A 15,365-nucleotide genomic window follows, 5' to 3' on the forward strand; every position below is an offset into this window, starting at 1 on the left:
AGGCTGCACACTTTTCATCAGTCTCACATCTCTCTCCCCATGCCAAGCTGGCTCCAGCTGGCAATGCCGCATTAAATCCCAGGGAGACCTTCAGAAACTTCCAGAAGCCCCCCCTTCTCCTGACCCCCCGCACCCCTACAGTCCAAGACTTCCTATGTTGGCCCAGGACCCCTGCTTAGGGTCCAGCCTGGAACTCGCCAACCCGACCCACTCCGGACCAGCCTGGTAGCAGGAATAGAGCTGGAGGCAGACACCCAACTCTGCACCAGCAACTGTGCCACTGGGGACCTGGAGCCCAGGGTGTGACATGCCTGGAGGAAGCACAGGGCCCCTGCATGAGTCACCCCAGCCCTCAAGGCTGTCACAGCTCCAGTGGCCCCGCCCTGCCCACTTGCAACTCCAGGCCATGGATCTGGAAATGCTTGGATTCTTGCTCCCTCTCAGACCCCAACCCTTCTTTTCTCCTTCTCTTTCCTCCTGGCCCCCTTATCTTTTCCCATTTCCATTTCCGCTTTCAGACTCGTTCCTTCTTTGTTTAAAACACAGATTTTTGGCTGGGCACTGTGGCTCATGCCTGTAATCCCAGCACTTTGGAAGTCCAAGGCGAGTGGATCACGAGGTCAGGAGTTCAAGACCAGCCTGGCCAATATAGTGAAACCCTGTCTCTACTAAAAATACAAAAAAATTACCTAGGTGTGTTGGCAGGCACCTGTAATCCTAGCTACTTGGGAGGCTGAGGCAGGAGAATCACTTGAACCTGGGAAGTGGAGAGTATAGCAACTTGACATTGTGCAACTGTACACCAGCCCCTGCAACAGTGTGAGACTCCATCTCAAAAAAAAACAAAACAAAACAAACAAACAAAAAAAGGCAAGATTCTTTTGGCCCTGGTGCACTCTAGGCTCAATCAAACCAGATGAAGACAGCAGTTTGCTGTCCATCATCACACTATGTTTTCTAGAAGATTCTATCCTGATGAAGCACCCCCAGACTGGTTGAAAACCAAAGTTACTCTTCCTTGGAAAATCTTTGTGGACACCTAGGTGGGCATTCAAATTTCCACGTTGTGGCCAGTTGCAGTGGCTGTAATGCAGGGGCCTAGAATCCCAGCACTTTGGGAGGCCGAGGCAGGTGGATCACCTGAGGCCAGGAGTTCGAGACTAGCCTGGCCAACATGGTGAGACCTTGTCTCTACTAAAATTGCAAAAATTAGTTGGGCACAATGGCAGATGCCTGTAATCCCAGCTACTCGGAAGGCTGAGTCAAAAGAATCGCTTCAACCTGGGAGGCAGTAGTTGCACTGAACTGAGATCATCCCACTGCACTCCAGCCTGGGCGACAGAGCGAGACTGTCTCAAAAAAAAAAAAAAAAAAAAAAAAAAGGCAAAAAAGTATTACCAACTTGTGTCAATCATGAGATCTCCAACCTCGATGCTGCCACCTTCAGGCCCCTGGGGGGCTCAAACTCCCCTCTGCACCTGTGCTATTCCTCTGAGCCCCATTCACTCCCACAAATGTCTCATTCATTCTCTGGTTCACTCAGCCTCCAACCACCCTTAAATCATGTCAGGCTCACCAGGTGATGGAGAGAAAAATCATCCTCTGTGGGTCTGAAAAACACGCCTGAGTCCTGATGGTGGGTCTTGCTTTCATTTCTACCCCCTCACAGCACCCCCAGGGCCATGAAGAGGCCACGGCCTGGGCTCAGAGCTCCAGCTCTCCTCAGGGTGGGCCTGGCATTTGCTGACTTTAGGGAGGGCAACAGGGCTCACAACTGAAATAGGAGACCTGCCCTGGGTGCTTAGCATGTGCAAGGACAAGGTTCCTTGTAGAATCTGCTCATTTCATCTGTGTTTGTAGCATTCGTCATTTTTCCACATGTGGACATTCATGCCCAGAAAGCTGAAGAACCTTGCACAGGAATATTCAGCCACCGTATCAGCTGACTTCCACGTCTGAATGCAAGATCTCTAGATCACAGCCATTACAGTCACTTTTGAGCCACTTCTATCCCCATCATGGGCAGACCTGAGTCTGGTGGCCAGATGCCTGCAGCAGGGGTGAGGCACCAGGGCCCAGGTGTGCAGAGAGGCCCCTCCTCCTGTCATCTGGCTGTCCTGCTTGGGGCTCTCCTGCCAGCCTCCTCCTGCTTTCTTCCTGTTCCCTCAGTCACTGACCCAGGTCACCCAGCCTCAGGGGTGGGGCTGCCAGGGCCTTCCCAGTGGCCTCCTCCCAGGAGTAACCTGGGCTCCTGCCCTCAGCCCTGTACATGGGAGGCTCTTCTCACACACAGATCCCTGGACCCACCAAGCTATGCCCCTCCCAAATCTGAGAACTGCCCACCCCCCTGTGTCTGTTGTCCTCTAGACTATCCTTCACATGGCCCCTCCCGGACAGAGGCTCTAGTGCTTCAGGCCAGAACCTTTTGGCTCCTGTGTCCCTGCTCAATCACAGAGATGACTGCCATCCCATGTCCCTGTCCTGAAGCATAGACAGGTCCTGGACTTGGTCCAGGCCTCCTCCCCTTTCCCACATCCTCAGGACCCTGGGGACTGATGGTCACCAGGTGAAGGTCTCCCCACATGAAGACTGTGCGAGTGGGAGGTCTGTGCCTATTCTTCTCATTCAATAGTGGAACCGGCTGAGTGGCTGGGGACAGAGTGGGACTCAGGGGCTCTGCCCAGTCTTCACCCCAGGCTAAGCCCTCCCTTGAGGCCAAGGGCCACTGGGCTCCCCACCTCCCTCTGGCTTCTGCCCACAGATCTAGATGGTTTCATGATGACTGAGACAAGGATGCACTCGGGTTGCCCCTTTGAGGATGGCTGCAGTGACCATCCAGAGACTGAGCCGAGGTGCCGATGCAGCCATGGATTTGGGTGTGGTTGGACCGAGAAGGTGTGTGGCAAAGTGAGCCCCACGCATGCGTAGACCCCTCCCTCGGCTTCTGCTCTCCATGGAAACACAATTGATCACATGATGATTGATCACTGTAGGCCTCCAGGGCTTTCTTTTTTTTTTCTTTTTTTTTTTTCCAGAATTCATGAAGGGATATAGAATATACTCAAAGACCTCATGCTTTTAGTGGAGAGGCAAAGAAGGTCCGCTCCGGACTGGGGAAGCGGCTGCGCCCTGAACGGAGAGGGGCGGGGACTCCGCGACATCGGCAGAGGGAGGGCGGGTGTCGCTGGCGCAGGCGGTGACGGGGAGACACCGCCGCCACTGAGTATGCCTGTGCAAGTTTCTTCACCTTCCTGTGCGTGTTTACATTGTGGTAATGATAAATGCTGTGTTGAAAACTTAGGTGATGGGGCCATGGAATGAATCGCGTCCTGGCCCGCTCGGGGCCTGTGCAAGCCGCCACCAAGCCGCGGGGGCGGGTTGGAGGGGAAAGTTTCATCAGCCAGGCCGCTGCCAGATGACAGCGTGACGGGGTGGAGCATTCCTAACAAGGGCAGGCTAGGATCCCGCCCAGTGGATCCAGCCCGCCCCGGGGCGGGGTGCCGCGAAGAGGGGCGGGGCTAGGCAGCCTCTATAATTAGCAGGCCTGGGAGCCCGGAAGCGATTCATCAGCAAGACTCCACGTGGACCGCGCCTCCTGCCCCTCCGCTCCAGGTCTGCAATGGCAGCGGCCGCCAGCCCTGCGTTCCTTCTGTGCCTCTCCTTTCTGCACCTGCTGTCCGGCTGGTCCAGGGCAGGGCGGGCCGGTGAGTTCGGGGATGGAGCCTAAGCGGGGCGGGGTCCAAACCTGGTGGGCTGTGGACTGCAGCGGGTTTCAGAGGAGGGGAGGCTTCTGGAAGGACTGGCGCGATCTCCCGGAACATCGCGGTCTCCCCGAACATCGTGGTCTTCCCGAATATCGCGGTCTCCCCGAATATCGCGGTCTCCCGGAACATCTCCGTTTCCCCGAACATCGCGGTCCCCCCGAACATCCTGGTTCCCCTAACATCCCTGTTTCCCCGAACATCGAGGTTCCCCCGAACATCGCGGTCTCCCAGAATATCGCGAACTCCCCGAACATGCCCAGCTGACGGCACTTAGTTCCCTCTGTGGCTCCTTTCCGCCGGGCCGGCTTCCTGCGGCTGCTGCTTGCTCCGCAGGCCAGGAGGAGGCTTCTGGAAGGACTGGTGCGATCTCCCCAAACATCGCGGTCTCCCCGAACATCGCGATCTCCCCGAACATCGCGGTCTCCCCGAACGTTGCCATCTCCCCGACATCTCGATCTCCCCGAACATGCGCGGCTAAAGGCACTCAGTTCTCCTCCGCTGCTCCTTTCCGCCGGGTCCCACTCCTGCTGCCGCTGCTAGCTCCGCAGGCGAGGAAGCTTATGGATGCACCCGCGCGATCTCCCCGAACATCGCGGTTTCCCCGAACGTCGCGGTCTCCCCGAACGTTGCGATCTCCCCGAACATCTCGATCTCCCCGAACATGACCTGCTGAAGGCACTCAGTTCCGCACCGCGGCTCCTTTCCGCCGGGTCTGCTTCCCGCGGCTTCTGCTTCCCCGCAGGCCAGGAGGCTTCTGGAAGGACCCGCGCAATCTCCCCGAACATCGCGGTCCCCCGGAACATCCCGGTCTCCCTGAACATCGCTGTGTCCCCTAATATCGCGATCTCCCCGAACATCGCTGTCTCCCGGAACATCGCCGTCTCCCGGAACATCGCGATCCCCCCGAACATAGCGATCTCCCCGAACATCCCGGCTGAAGCCACTCAGTTCCCCTCCGCGTCTCCTTTCCGTCCGGCCCACTTCCTGCGGCTGCTGCTTGCCGCGCAGGCCAGGAGGCTTCTGGATGGGCCGGCGCGATCTCCCCGAACATCGCTGTCTCCTCGAACATCGCGGCCCCCCCAAACATCGCCGCCTCCCCGAACATCGCGATCACCCCAAACATCGCGGTCACCCCAAACATCGCGGTCCGCCCGAACATCGCCATCTCCCCAAACAACGCGATCTCCCCGAATATCTCGGTCTCCCCGAACATGCCCGGCTGAAGGCACTCAGTTCCCCTCCGCGACTCCTTTCCGCGGGGTCCGATTTCTGTGGCTGCTGCTTGCCCCGCAGGCCAGGAAGCTTCTGGATGGACCGGCGCGATCTCCCAAACATTGCGGTCTCCCCAAACGTTGCGATCTCCCCGAACATCACTATCCCCCCGAACATGCCCGACTGAAGGCACTCACTTCCCCTCCGCGGCTCCTTTACGCCGGGTCGGCTTCCTGAGGCTTCTGCTTGCCGCAGGAAGCTTCTGGAAGGACCGGCGCGATCTCCTTGAACATCGCGTTCTATCCGAACATCGCGATCCGCCCGAACATCCCGGTCTCCCCGAACATCGCCATGTCCTCGAACAACGCGATTTCCCCAAACATCGCTGTCTCCCCGAACATCCCGGTTCCCCCGCACATCGCTATCTCCCCGAACATCGCGGTTCCCCCGAACATCGCGGTCTCCCTGAACATCCCGGTTTCTCCGAACATCGCTGTCCTCCCGAACATCGCGATCCCCCCAAACATCGTGGTCCCCCCGAACATCGCCATCTCCCCGAACAATGCGATCTCCCCGAACACTTCGGTTTCCCGGAAAATCGCGATCTCCCCTAACATTGCCATCTCCCCGAACATCTCGATCTTCCCGAACATGCCCGGCTGAAGCCACTCAGTTCCCCTCCGCGGCTCCTTTCTGCCGGGTCCGATTCCTGCGGCTGCTGCTTGCCCCGCAGGCCAGGAAGCTTTTGGACGGACTGTCGAGATCTCCCCCAAAGTCGCAGTTTCCCCGAATGTCGCGGTTTCCCCGAACATCGAACATCGCCGTCTCCCCGAACTTTGCGATCTCCGCGAAAATCGAGGTCCCCTCCAACATCGCCGTCGCCCCGAACATCGCCGTCTCCCCGAACTTTGCGATCTCCGCGAAAATCGAGGTCCCCCCGAACATCGCCGTCGCCCCGAACATCGCGGCCTCCCCGAACTTTGCAATCTCCGCCAAAACCGAGGTCCCCCCGAACATCGCCGTCGCCCCGAACTTTGCGATCTCCGCGAAAATCGAGGTCCCCCCGAACATCGCCGTTGCCCCGAACATCGCGGTCTCCCCAGACATCCCGGTCTTGCCGAACATCACGGTCTCCCCGAACATCTCCGTTTCCCCGAACATCGCGATCTCCCCGAACATGCCAGGCCGAAGACACTCAGTTCTCCTCCGCGGCTCCTTTCCGCCGGGTCCACTTCCTGTGGCTGCTGCTTGCCCTGTAGGCCAGGAGGCTGCTGGATGGACCAGCGCGATCTCCCCGAACATCGCGGTTCCCCCAAACACCTCGGTCTCCCCGAACATAGCGGTCTCCCCGAACATCGCGATCACCCCGAACATCGCGATCCCCCTGAGCATTGCAGCCTCCCTGAACATTGCGATCTCTCCGAACGTCGCTATCTCCCTGAACATGCCCAGCTGAAGGCACTCAGTTCCCCTCTGGGGCTCCTTTCCACCGAGTCGGCTTGCTGCAGCTGCTGCTAGCCCCGCAGGCCAGGGGGAGCGTCAAAGAAGGCTGAAAAGGAATCCGAGGAGGGTGGAGGGGCCAAAGGGCTACAGAGGGCAAGGTGGGGCGGGGATCCCTGGTGCAGACCCTCCCTGGTGCAGACCCAGAGCCCCACTCGCCCTAGGGAAGGAGAAACCAGATCCCCGAACCCTAGCTGGGGTCAGGACAGGGGTGAAGGGAAGTTCCACAGGGAAGCAATCACAGGCCCCCCACCAGCCACAGCCCTGCTCTGCTCTGACCTGCTCTTCACCACACAAACCTTCCAGCACCTCCAGGGCTTCCTGCCCTGGAACTTCCCCCTACACTTTGGGGCAGACACTCACCTGCACCCAGGGGCTCACCAGACACTTCCTACTCCTCCCCTCACCATTCACTTTCACCACCGAAGTCGCATCCTTTCACTCTCCGTCTCAGCTCACCCCAGTCACCACACAGGCCTCCCTTACCTCCCCATCCATGAAGGAGCCCTTAGCACCTCCTCCACCAACTAGCACCTTCTCCCCTTTTGCCTGAGGACACACCCCAGCAAACACACCCCACGCTTTCCACAGAACTTAGTGCAGGGGGGATGGGAAGAACCATTTCCCCCAGGATGACCCTGGGAGCACCGGTGAGTAGAGGCGCCCACTACTTCCCTTGGGTTCCAGACCCACCTGTTCTTCCTACTGGGGAGATAGGGTTATATAGAACAGTCACTACGCAGGCAGGAGTCAGCAAACCCTTTCTAGAAAGGAAAGGCTGAAGGCACTTTGGTCCTTGCTGGCCATGGGTTCTCTGTGTGTCAAGTCCTGTCCCTTTGTAGAGCAGCAGCAGGCAACGGCAACCTGCAGATAAAAGGGAGAACACATCTGAACACCATCCTAGGTTGCTGACCCCAGATGAGGGCACATGCTGTGTCCTGGCAATTGGTTCCCCATCCCCTAGGGTGTCATCTCCAAGTGCTGTAAATTAAAGAGTCACAGGTGTCTCCAACCCTGCCTGTGGCTTCTGGGTGGTGTGGATGTGATGGATGCGAGTGGAGGTTCTATGGTTTGGGGTCAATGCCCCCCTCCTTTGCTGCTGGGGGGCATCATTGGTCCCTTGGGGCGATCAGGGACCCTCTCTGAAGCCTCAGGTGTGAGCTGAGGGTGAGGGGTGCACCCATGCGGTGTCCTGGGGATCAGGGCCAACTGCTTGTGCAGCTTCTTGGTTCCCTGTGGCCCTGCTCCAGCCCATCCCAGGAGACCCACTTGCGTCTTCTCACTGCTGGGCCTATCTTCCTAATGACCTAAAGGGTGAGGAGCCACCGTGTGATGGGCAGCTCTGAGGCTGTGTAGTCACTGCCCTCCCATAGCTGGAGGCTCATCTCCACCAGGGCCCAGAACCACACTTGGAGCCACTTTTAAGTGAGGGGATTTTGCTGCTCTGAGTGGCACAGCCTTGCTTCTGAGCACTAGGGGACCCTGTTGTGATTCTGTGGTTGGCAATTGCCGTGAAATCCACATAGCACCTTTTCCAACCACACATGCCTCTGGGATCTTAGGGACTCCAGGGTCAAATAGCCATATTGGTAGGTCCAGTAACACCCCTTATGAGAGTGTTTATGGCTGCATCCCAGCTACAAGAGCAGAGTTGAATAGTGACAGGGGAGGTCATATGACCAGCACAACCTACACTAGTTACTACATTAACGACAAACACTATCCATTCCTGGTACAAATCCAGGAAATGTGAAATTATCATCGAATGAACCCAGCACATCCCTCTAAGCTGGACCTGACACAGGTGTCCGTCTGTTACTTTGCCCTAAATGCACCTCATGAGTAATAGGGGAGCAAGTTAATGCTTCAGGTCCCTGGGAGAAGGTCAGACCACACACTGTTCACCAGGAATGTCTGGGTATTTGCTGTTTCATGGTGTACATTTACCAGAGTGAATGCCTATCTGGCTCTGTGAGAGAGTCTGAAGGAGTCATTGCAGTTGCTGTGAGGTTGAAGGAGCCCACCAGGGCCTCTGGGCGCTCCTTTTAGTAATGGACTCTGGGACTGAGATGTGGCTCAGTTCTCAAAGCTGGGCAAAGGAGCTCAGTTATTTCCTGGGGTGACTCCTTTCAGCCTCCAGGTCATCCATCCTTGCGTTTTATCTTTGTTTGCTGTAATTATTTAACTCTAGCAGTATCCGGGTTGAGTTTCCATTTCTTTTGGATCTTTGACTCCTTTGTTCTATGAGCCATGGGCATACCTTTGTATGGCTGAGGTCCCCAGCTAGCATTGTGACTTATTTAATTATTTCCATCATTGCACCCTCCTTCCTCCTGACAGTTGACGGCCTCCAATTGAGATCTCTTATTTCAGGATTTTCCATCACCATTACTACTGGGAGCCCATTTCAGGAAGAGCATTTCCTACCCCCAATCCCGGCCTTCAGCAACAGGCATCCCTGAGCTTCTTGACAGTCTGCTGCCTTATCCCAGGGCCTTCTTTATATGCTCAGTAAACAGGAGTCCTCCAGGCATCCCATGAGCCCAGAGGATGGACATCGTTCTGGATTTTCATACTGCAGCCACTCTGGCATGGGAGCTTCTCTGAGCCTTTTGGTTCTTTCCTCTATACCCTGACTTAGAAGTTCTGGATTTTCCACTTCCTGCCCTGTGAACCATCCCTTTCCAAGGTTCCAGGAATTCATGCTTATAGCAGATGGGCGACTTCACCAGGGCTTTGCCAACGTATTAAATCCTGTGACCCGTGACAATAATCACTTGCTTATCAAAACTGAATTCTGCCCTCACTGCCCCCCCCTCCGTCCACTGCGCTGGAGCATCCCAGGGCAGCTCCCACACCCTCTCCCGCCTCCTGCAGTCCACATGGACTGCTGCTGAGGGTCCTTCTCATCCAGGCCTTTTCCTGCCACAGCAGGCCTGGCACCTCCATGACAAGGTCATGTGCTGACCAACGTGGGCACAGAGCAGGTGGGACATGTCTGGAGGGGACATGTGGTTTCATGGCCACAGGAACCTTCCCCTCCATGTACTCAAGCAAGGGAGACGCTCTATTCATTAGCTAGTTTTCATGACAGTCCTGGCTGGCACATCTTGCTCTGCCAGCCCAGCTCCTCAGAGGCCTTCACTTGCAGTCACCATAAGGGGGAGGAGGGGATTTAAGTTCCACTTCCCCCCACACTAACCCCCTCCTTTGTTTTTCTTCCATAGACACACACTGTCTTTGCTATGATTTCATCATCATTCCTAAATTCAGACCTGAACCACGATGGTGTGCAGTTCAAGGCCTGGTGGATGAAAGGCCTTTTCTTCACTATGACTGTGTTAACCACAAGGCCAAAGCCTTTGCTTCTCTGGGGAAGAAAGTCAATGTCACAAAAACCTGGGAAAAACAAACTGAAACACTAGGAGACGTGGTGGATTTCCTCAAAGGGCAACTGCCTGACATTCAAGTGGAGAATTTAATGCCCATTGGTAAGTTTAAAATGGCCCAGGGAACAGATACAGTAGTGACTTAGAGGCATTTATTGGTTTCATGCAAAAAATAAACCAGAAGTTTGTGTCACACAAGAGGCTGAGAAGCATGGGCAGGATGCAGCAGAGAGAGCAAGTCCAGGAGCCAGGAAAGGAAGCAGGGTGGGGCTCAGGACTTGTCAAGATCAGAACTGATCTCTTTCCAATGGGGCAGAGCCCCTCATTCTGCAGGCCCGGATGTCTTGTGAGCACGAAGCCCAAGGACACGGCAGAGGATCTTGGCAGTTCCTCTTCAATGGACAGACGTTCCTCCTCTTTGACTCAAACAACAGAAAGTGGACAGCGCTTCAACCTGGAGCCAAGAAGATGAAAGAGAAGTGGGAGAAGAACACGGAGGTGACCACGTTCTTCCAGAAGATTTCAATGGGGGATTGTAAGACATGGCTTGAAGAATTTTTGATGTACTGGGAACAAATGCTGGATCCAACAAGTAAGTGAGAGGGGAAAAAAGGAAGCTGTCTTGAGTTCGTATATTATCAGCCCAGTGTGTGAGTGTGTGTGAGTGCATGTGTGAGTGTTTGAGTGAGTATAAACATGACCCCCTCATGAGAGGCTCCTCCTGGGTGTGCTGGCATGCCTGTGCTATCTCATCCTCCTCTGCCTTCTTCCTCCTGACTCCTCTTCCTCCCTGCACTTGCTTCTGCTCCACCCACGGTGCATTTCTCACCAAGTTGGAATCTGTGGGTGTCATAGTGTTTCCATATCTTTTTCGTTAGTGTTCCTTTCTCCTAGAATCGCCTTTTCTTTCCTCTTCCCTCGTCTGTTTCTGTAAATCCATCAAAATCACCTCCAATGCCAGGGCCCAAGACCCTCCCCTCCCTGGCCTTGGGGCATCACCTCCTCTTCCGCCAGAGCAGAAGGGTGGACTGTGCTGTCACCTTGCTTCCCTCAGCAGCCGTGTGAGCTCCCGGAGGACAGGGGACACCCCCTTTCCCTTCCTACCGCAGGACCTGTCCCAGAGGTTGCCCCACAGCAAAGGAGGACAAAAGGTCTGCCTTCTAGGATGATCTGGGGTGGCAGGAGCTGAGGAGGCATCTCCTAAGATTTGGGGCCTGGACAAGGGTTGTCACTCCTATGTTTCCATTTCAGAACCACCCACTGTGGCCCAAGGCACAACCCACCCCAAAGCCATGGCCACCACCCTCATTCCCTGGAGGCTCCTCCTCATCATCCTCCTCTGCTTCATTCTAGCTGGCAGCTGAGGAGAGTTGTTTAGATTGACAGGTAATGTGGGCAATATTGGGAGGGGAGCAAGGGGCAGATGGGTGAGATGGGAGAGATGGGAGGATGTGGAAGAATTCCCAGAGTCCCAGAGGCCGGGAACTTCTCATCCTGACATGAGACAGATGAATGAGACCTGGTGTCGCCTGTTGGCAATGACCTGGGCAGCTCAACCTTGAGTTCTGATGGATTCTCACTGTCAGAGGCCAGAGGGAAAGGGAGGGGCCCATACCAAGGCTTAAGGCATATTGAGCTTGAGAGGGTTCAGCCAGTTCAGGCCTGTTTCAGAGCAGGTTCCTATTTGGGAAGGGTAGCGGTATGTGGCCTGCAGGCAGCAGGAACTCAGGCATGGGCAGTCTGCACAGTAGGAGAGGAGCAGCGTGACCACTTCACCTAGGATGTCAAGAGAAAGGGTGTCCCTGGAGAAGGCTACAAAGAGAGTGATCTGGGAGAATCCCAGGACGAGGAGGCTGTGAGGGCCTTGGCCCACCCAATTCCAAAGGCTGCATTCCCAGAGAAAGCAGCTCAGGTCCCAGCAGTTAAGGTAGAAGGTGAAGAGTGGAGCATGTCCGGACTGAGGTTCAAGAAAAAACCAGGCCCGTTGGACCCATGGGATTCCTGGCCGGGTCCTGGGGCGATGCCCCTGCCATTCTACCTCCTGCACACTCCAGATCCTGAGCCAGCTGATGGCCCTGCCTGGAGCAGAGTGGACTCGGGCAGGGCAGCTGAGCTGCTGCTGGAGTTCCATGCCCACCACTGAACTTGGTTAGGAATGAATGGGGCGGGGCAGGGGCAGTCCCATTCAAAGCTATGGGTGCAGCTCCCAGGGAAAGGAGAGGTTGAGAGCAAAGGGGAAAGAAGGAGGTTTGCCTGCAAGCCCACCCAAGGCCAGGGAACACGGAAACAAAGACCTCTCTTTGGACAGCGCTCCCCCAGGTCCTCTAGACCCCTCCGTGAGAAGGGGGAGCAGGCCCTCCCTGGGGGTGCACAACCCTCATTACCAGCCTCAATTCTGAGCCCTCATGTGCTGTAACAGGACCTGAGCTGGCTCTGTGGTGTGGTGAAGGAGGGTGGAGGTTGGGACAGGCTGCAGAGCAAAGGGTAGGTTTGGAGGGAAATACATGTTCCTTATTTGGGGGAGAGGCTCCGAAATGGGGAGGGCCTGGAAGGGATCACCCAGGACAACAGACCCAGGTTTTTCTCAGCCACTTAAACCAACGCTTCATCTTTTCTGAAGGTGGAAGATGATATCAAGAAGCCTCTGTTAGCCTGTTCTGGTTCCTGCTCTCCCTTCAGGGAGGTCGCCTGTCTACTCACCACTGTGCCTTTCTGGAAAGCAGGAGTGCAAGCCTTAGCAAGCCCACAGGCCCCCAGGAGATGATGAGGACGTTGTAGACTCAGCGTCTCATGCCACTCATTACCTTTGCTGATGATCCTAGCAGCCATTTTTCTTAACGTCTTCTGCCACTTTCTCTCAGTGCTAACGGATGGAATTCCTGCACAAGTTTTAACTGAACAAGAAATCCCAGCAAAACGCATTTTCTTTCTACTTCTTTGATTGTGGAAAAGCAGACACTTCTCTGAAGCATGACCTTATTCTTCCAAACAGTATCACTAGTAAAATAGCATGCTGGACTTTAGACCTCAGGGATCCTTTCCATGCAGTGACCAAAAATTGTGATAATCCTTTTTATTTTTATGGCTTTTTACAGTTTCTCATTCTGTCAACCATATTGGAGTGAAGTAGTGGCATATGCATCACTCACTGTAATCTCCATCTCCTGGGCTCAAGTGATCCTCTAGACTCAGCCTCTAGAATAGACTACAGGCACACGCCACCAGGGCCGGCAAATTGTTTTATTTTTAGGTAGAGATAGGGTCTTCCTATGTTGCCCAGGATGGTCTTCAAATCTTGGTCTCAAGCAATCCTCCCACCTTGGCCTCCCAATGCTCTGGGATTACAGACATGAACCACAGTGCCTGTTGTAGAAATTTTTAATTATTTAATATGAAAATATTACATTCATGATTATTTTATTTAGTAAATAAAATAATAGAGAGCCCAGAAATAAACCTGTACACTTAACCGCCATCTAATCTTCAACATAAATGAGCAATGTGGGAAAGATTCCCTATTTGAAAATTAGTGCTGGGATATCTGGCCAGCCATATGCAGAAGAAGGAAACTGAGCCCCTAGCTCTCCCCATATATGTTAAATAACTCAATATGGATGAAAGATTTAATGTAAGTACTAAAACTAAAAATCCTGGAACATAACCTAAGAAATACCAATGCAGACATAGCGCCTGGCAAAGATTTCATGAAGAAGACACTAAAAACAATTGGAACAACAACAAAAATGGACAAGTGGGACCTCATTAAACTAAAGAAATCTGCACAGAAAAAGAAACAAGCAACACACTAAATAGACAGCCTGTAGAATGGGGGAAACTATTTGCAAAGTATGCATCTGACAAAGGTCCAATATCCGGAATCTACAAGGAACTTAAACAATTGAACAAGCAAGAAGAAAAAAACCCAATTAAAATTGGGCAAAGACATGAACAGACACTTTTCAAAAGAAGACCTACAAATTGGCCAAGAAACATGAAAAAGTGCTCAATATCACTAATCATCAGATAAGTGCAAATCACAACTGCAATGAGTTACCGTCTCTAACCAGTCACAAAGTCGGAGATGTTGGTGAGGCTGCAGAGAAAAGGAAATAGACACTGTTGGTGGGAAAGCAAACGTGTTCAGCCACTATGGAAAGCAGTTTGGAGATTCCTCCAAGAACTTAAAATAGAACTACCATTCTACCCAGCAATCCCACTACTCAGGATATATCCACAGGAAAAGAATTCATTTTATCAAAAAGACAAATGCACCAATATGTTCACTGCAGTGCTATTCTCACTAGCAAGGACACAGAATCAGAATCTAAGTGCCCAGGAACAGTGAATTGAATGAAAAAAAATGTGGTACATAGACACCATGGAAATCTATGCAGCCACGAAACACAGAAAAATCATGTCCTTTTCAGCAACATGGATGGAACTAGAGGGTATTATCCTAAGCAACCTAATGCAAGAACAGAAAACCACATACTGCATGTTCCCATTTGAAAGTGGCAGCTAAACACTGAATTCACATGAACCACAGATGCTGGAAATGACCAGACCGGAGAGAGACAAGGATCACCTGGCCTGAAAAAACACCTGTTAGGTACCATGCTTACTGTTTAGGTGATGGGATCATTGGGACACCAAGCCTCAGCCTCCCAAAATCCACCCATGTGAAAAACCTGTTTATGTCCTTTCATTTTATAGGTTGAAATTAAAGATGAATACATAAAATAAAATGACGCAAGGCCAAAAACAAATGGGGTTAACTGACCAAAGTGAGAGAACTCTGCACTATGAACCCAAACCCAGCTCAAAAAGATAAACTCTAGTCACTTAAAATAATCATAAGTCGTATGATGATAATTGTATAAAAATTTGTATGATGATAATTTATAATAATTATATGCAAAAGTGCCAAAACCCTAAAATTAAACACTCCATAATGGAATTACAGTTGATTTCCATCTTGTTCTTTATACCCTTACTTTTTTTTTCCATTTTCAAGTGACATTTTTGTTTATCCTCAGGAAATCCTTGCTGTCGGCCTTCTCCTTCTGCACCCACCACCTCCTTTTCCACTGTCATCCTCAGCCCTTCCTCTGGTCTGGGACTGTGGCTTCCTTGGCACTGAAGGCCCAAGAGCTGCATTCAGCCTCGACAGAGAGGATGATGTAGGGCCGGTTGTAGAGGTGCTCTCGGCATTGCAGAGGAACCTAACAGCTCGAGCCCTCTATTGCAGACAGCTGCGTTTCTCCATCAGGTTAACTACAACCAAGCCAGCCTTGCCTTTTTCCTCGTTTTTTTTCTAGTACTTCCGAACTCGTACTTGAAAATTTATATTCTTCCTCCTAACATTTCTTTTTACTTCTTGTTTGCACAGTACATCCTGATTTATTATGCCCAGAAAACACTGGATTCCCCATGTCACTGACAGCTGCAAGGCCACAGTCTCCACTTGCTGGAAGAGCACGTGGGGTTTGGAGCCCTTCAA

General features: G+C 53.1%; 1 protein-coding gene across 1 annotated transcript; it reads left to right on the forward strand.

The window, feature by feature from the left end:
• Positions 1 to 3,022: 3,022 nt before the first annotated feature.
• LOC105489019 (UL16-binding protein 1-like) lies at positions 3,023 to 14,827 on the forward strand. Its single transcript, XM_011753583.3, has 5 exons — positions 3,023 to 3,704; positions 9,704 to 9,967; positions 10,182 to 10,457; positions 11,117 to 11,251; positions 12,486 to 14,827. Exons 1-4 carry the CDS (start codon positions 3,620 to 3,622, stop codon positions 11,227 to 11,229), a joined length of 738 nt encoding a protein of 245 aa, XP_011751885.2. The 5' UTR covers positions 3,023 to 3,619; the 3' UTR covers positions 11,230 to 11,251; positions 12,486 to 14,827.
• The last annotated feature ends 538 nt before the right edge of the window (positions 14,828 to 15,365 follow it).

This window comes from Macaca nemestrina, chromosome 5 (assembly GCF_043159975.1).
Source record: "Macaca nemestrina isolate mMacNem1 chromosome 5, mMacNem.hap1, whole genome shotgun sequence".
Classification (NCBI taxonomy): domain Eukaryota; kingdom Metazoa; phylum Chordata; class Mammalia; order Primates; family Cercopithecidae; genus Macaca; species Macaca nemestrina.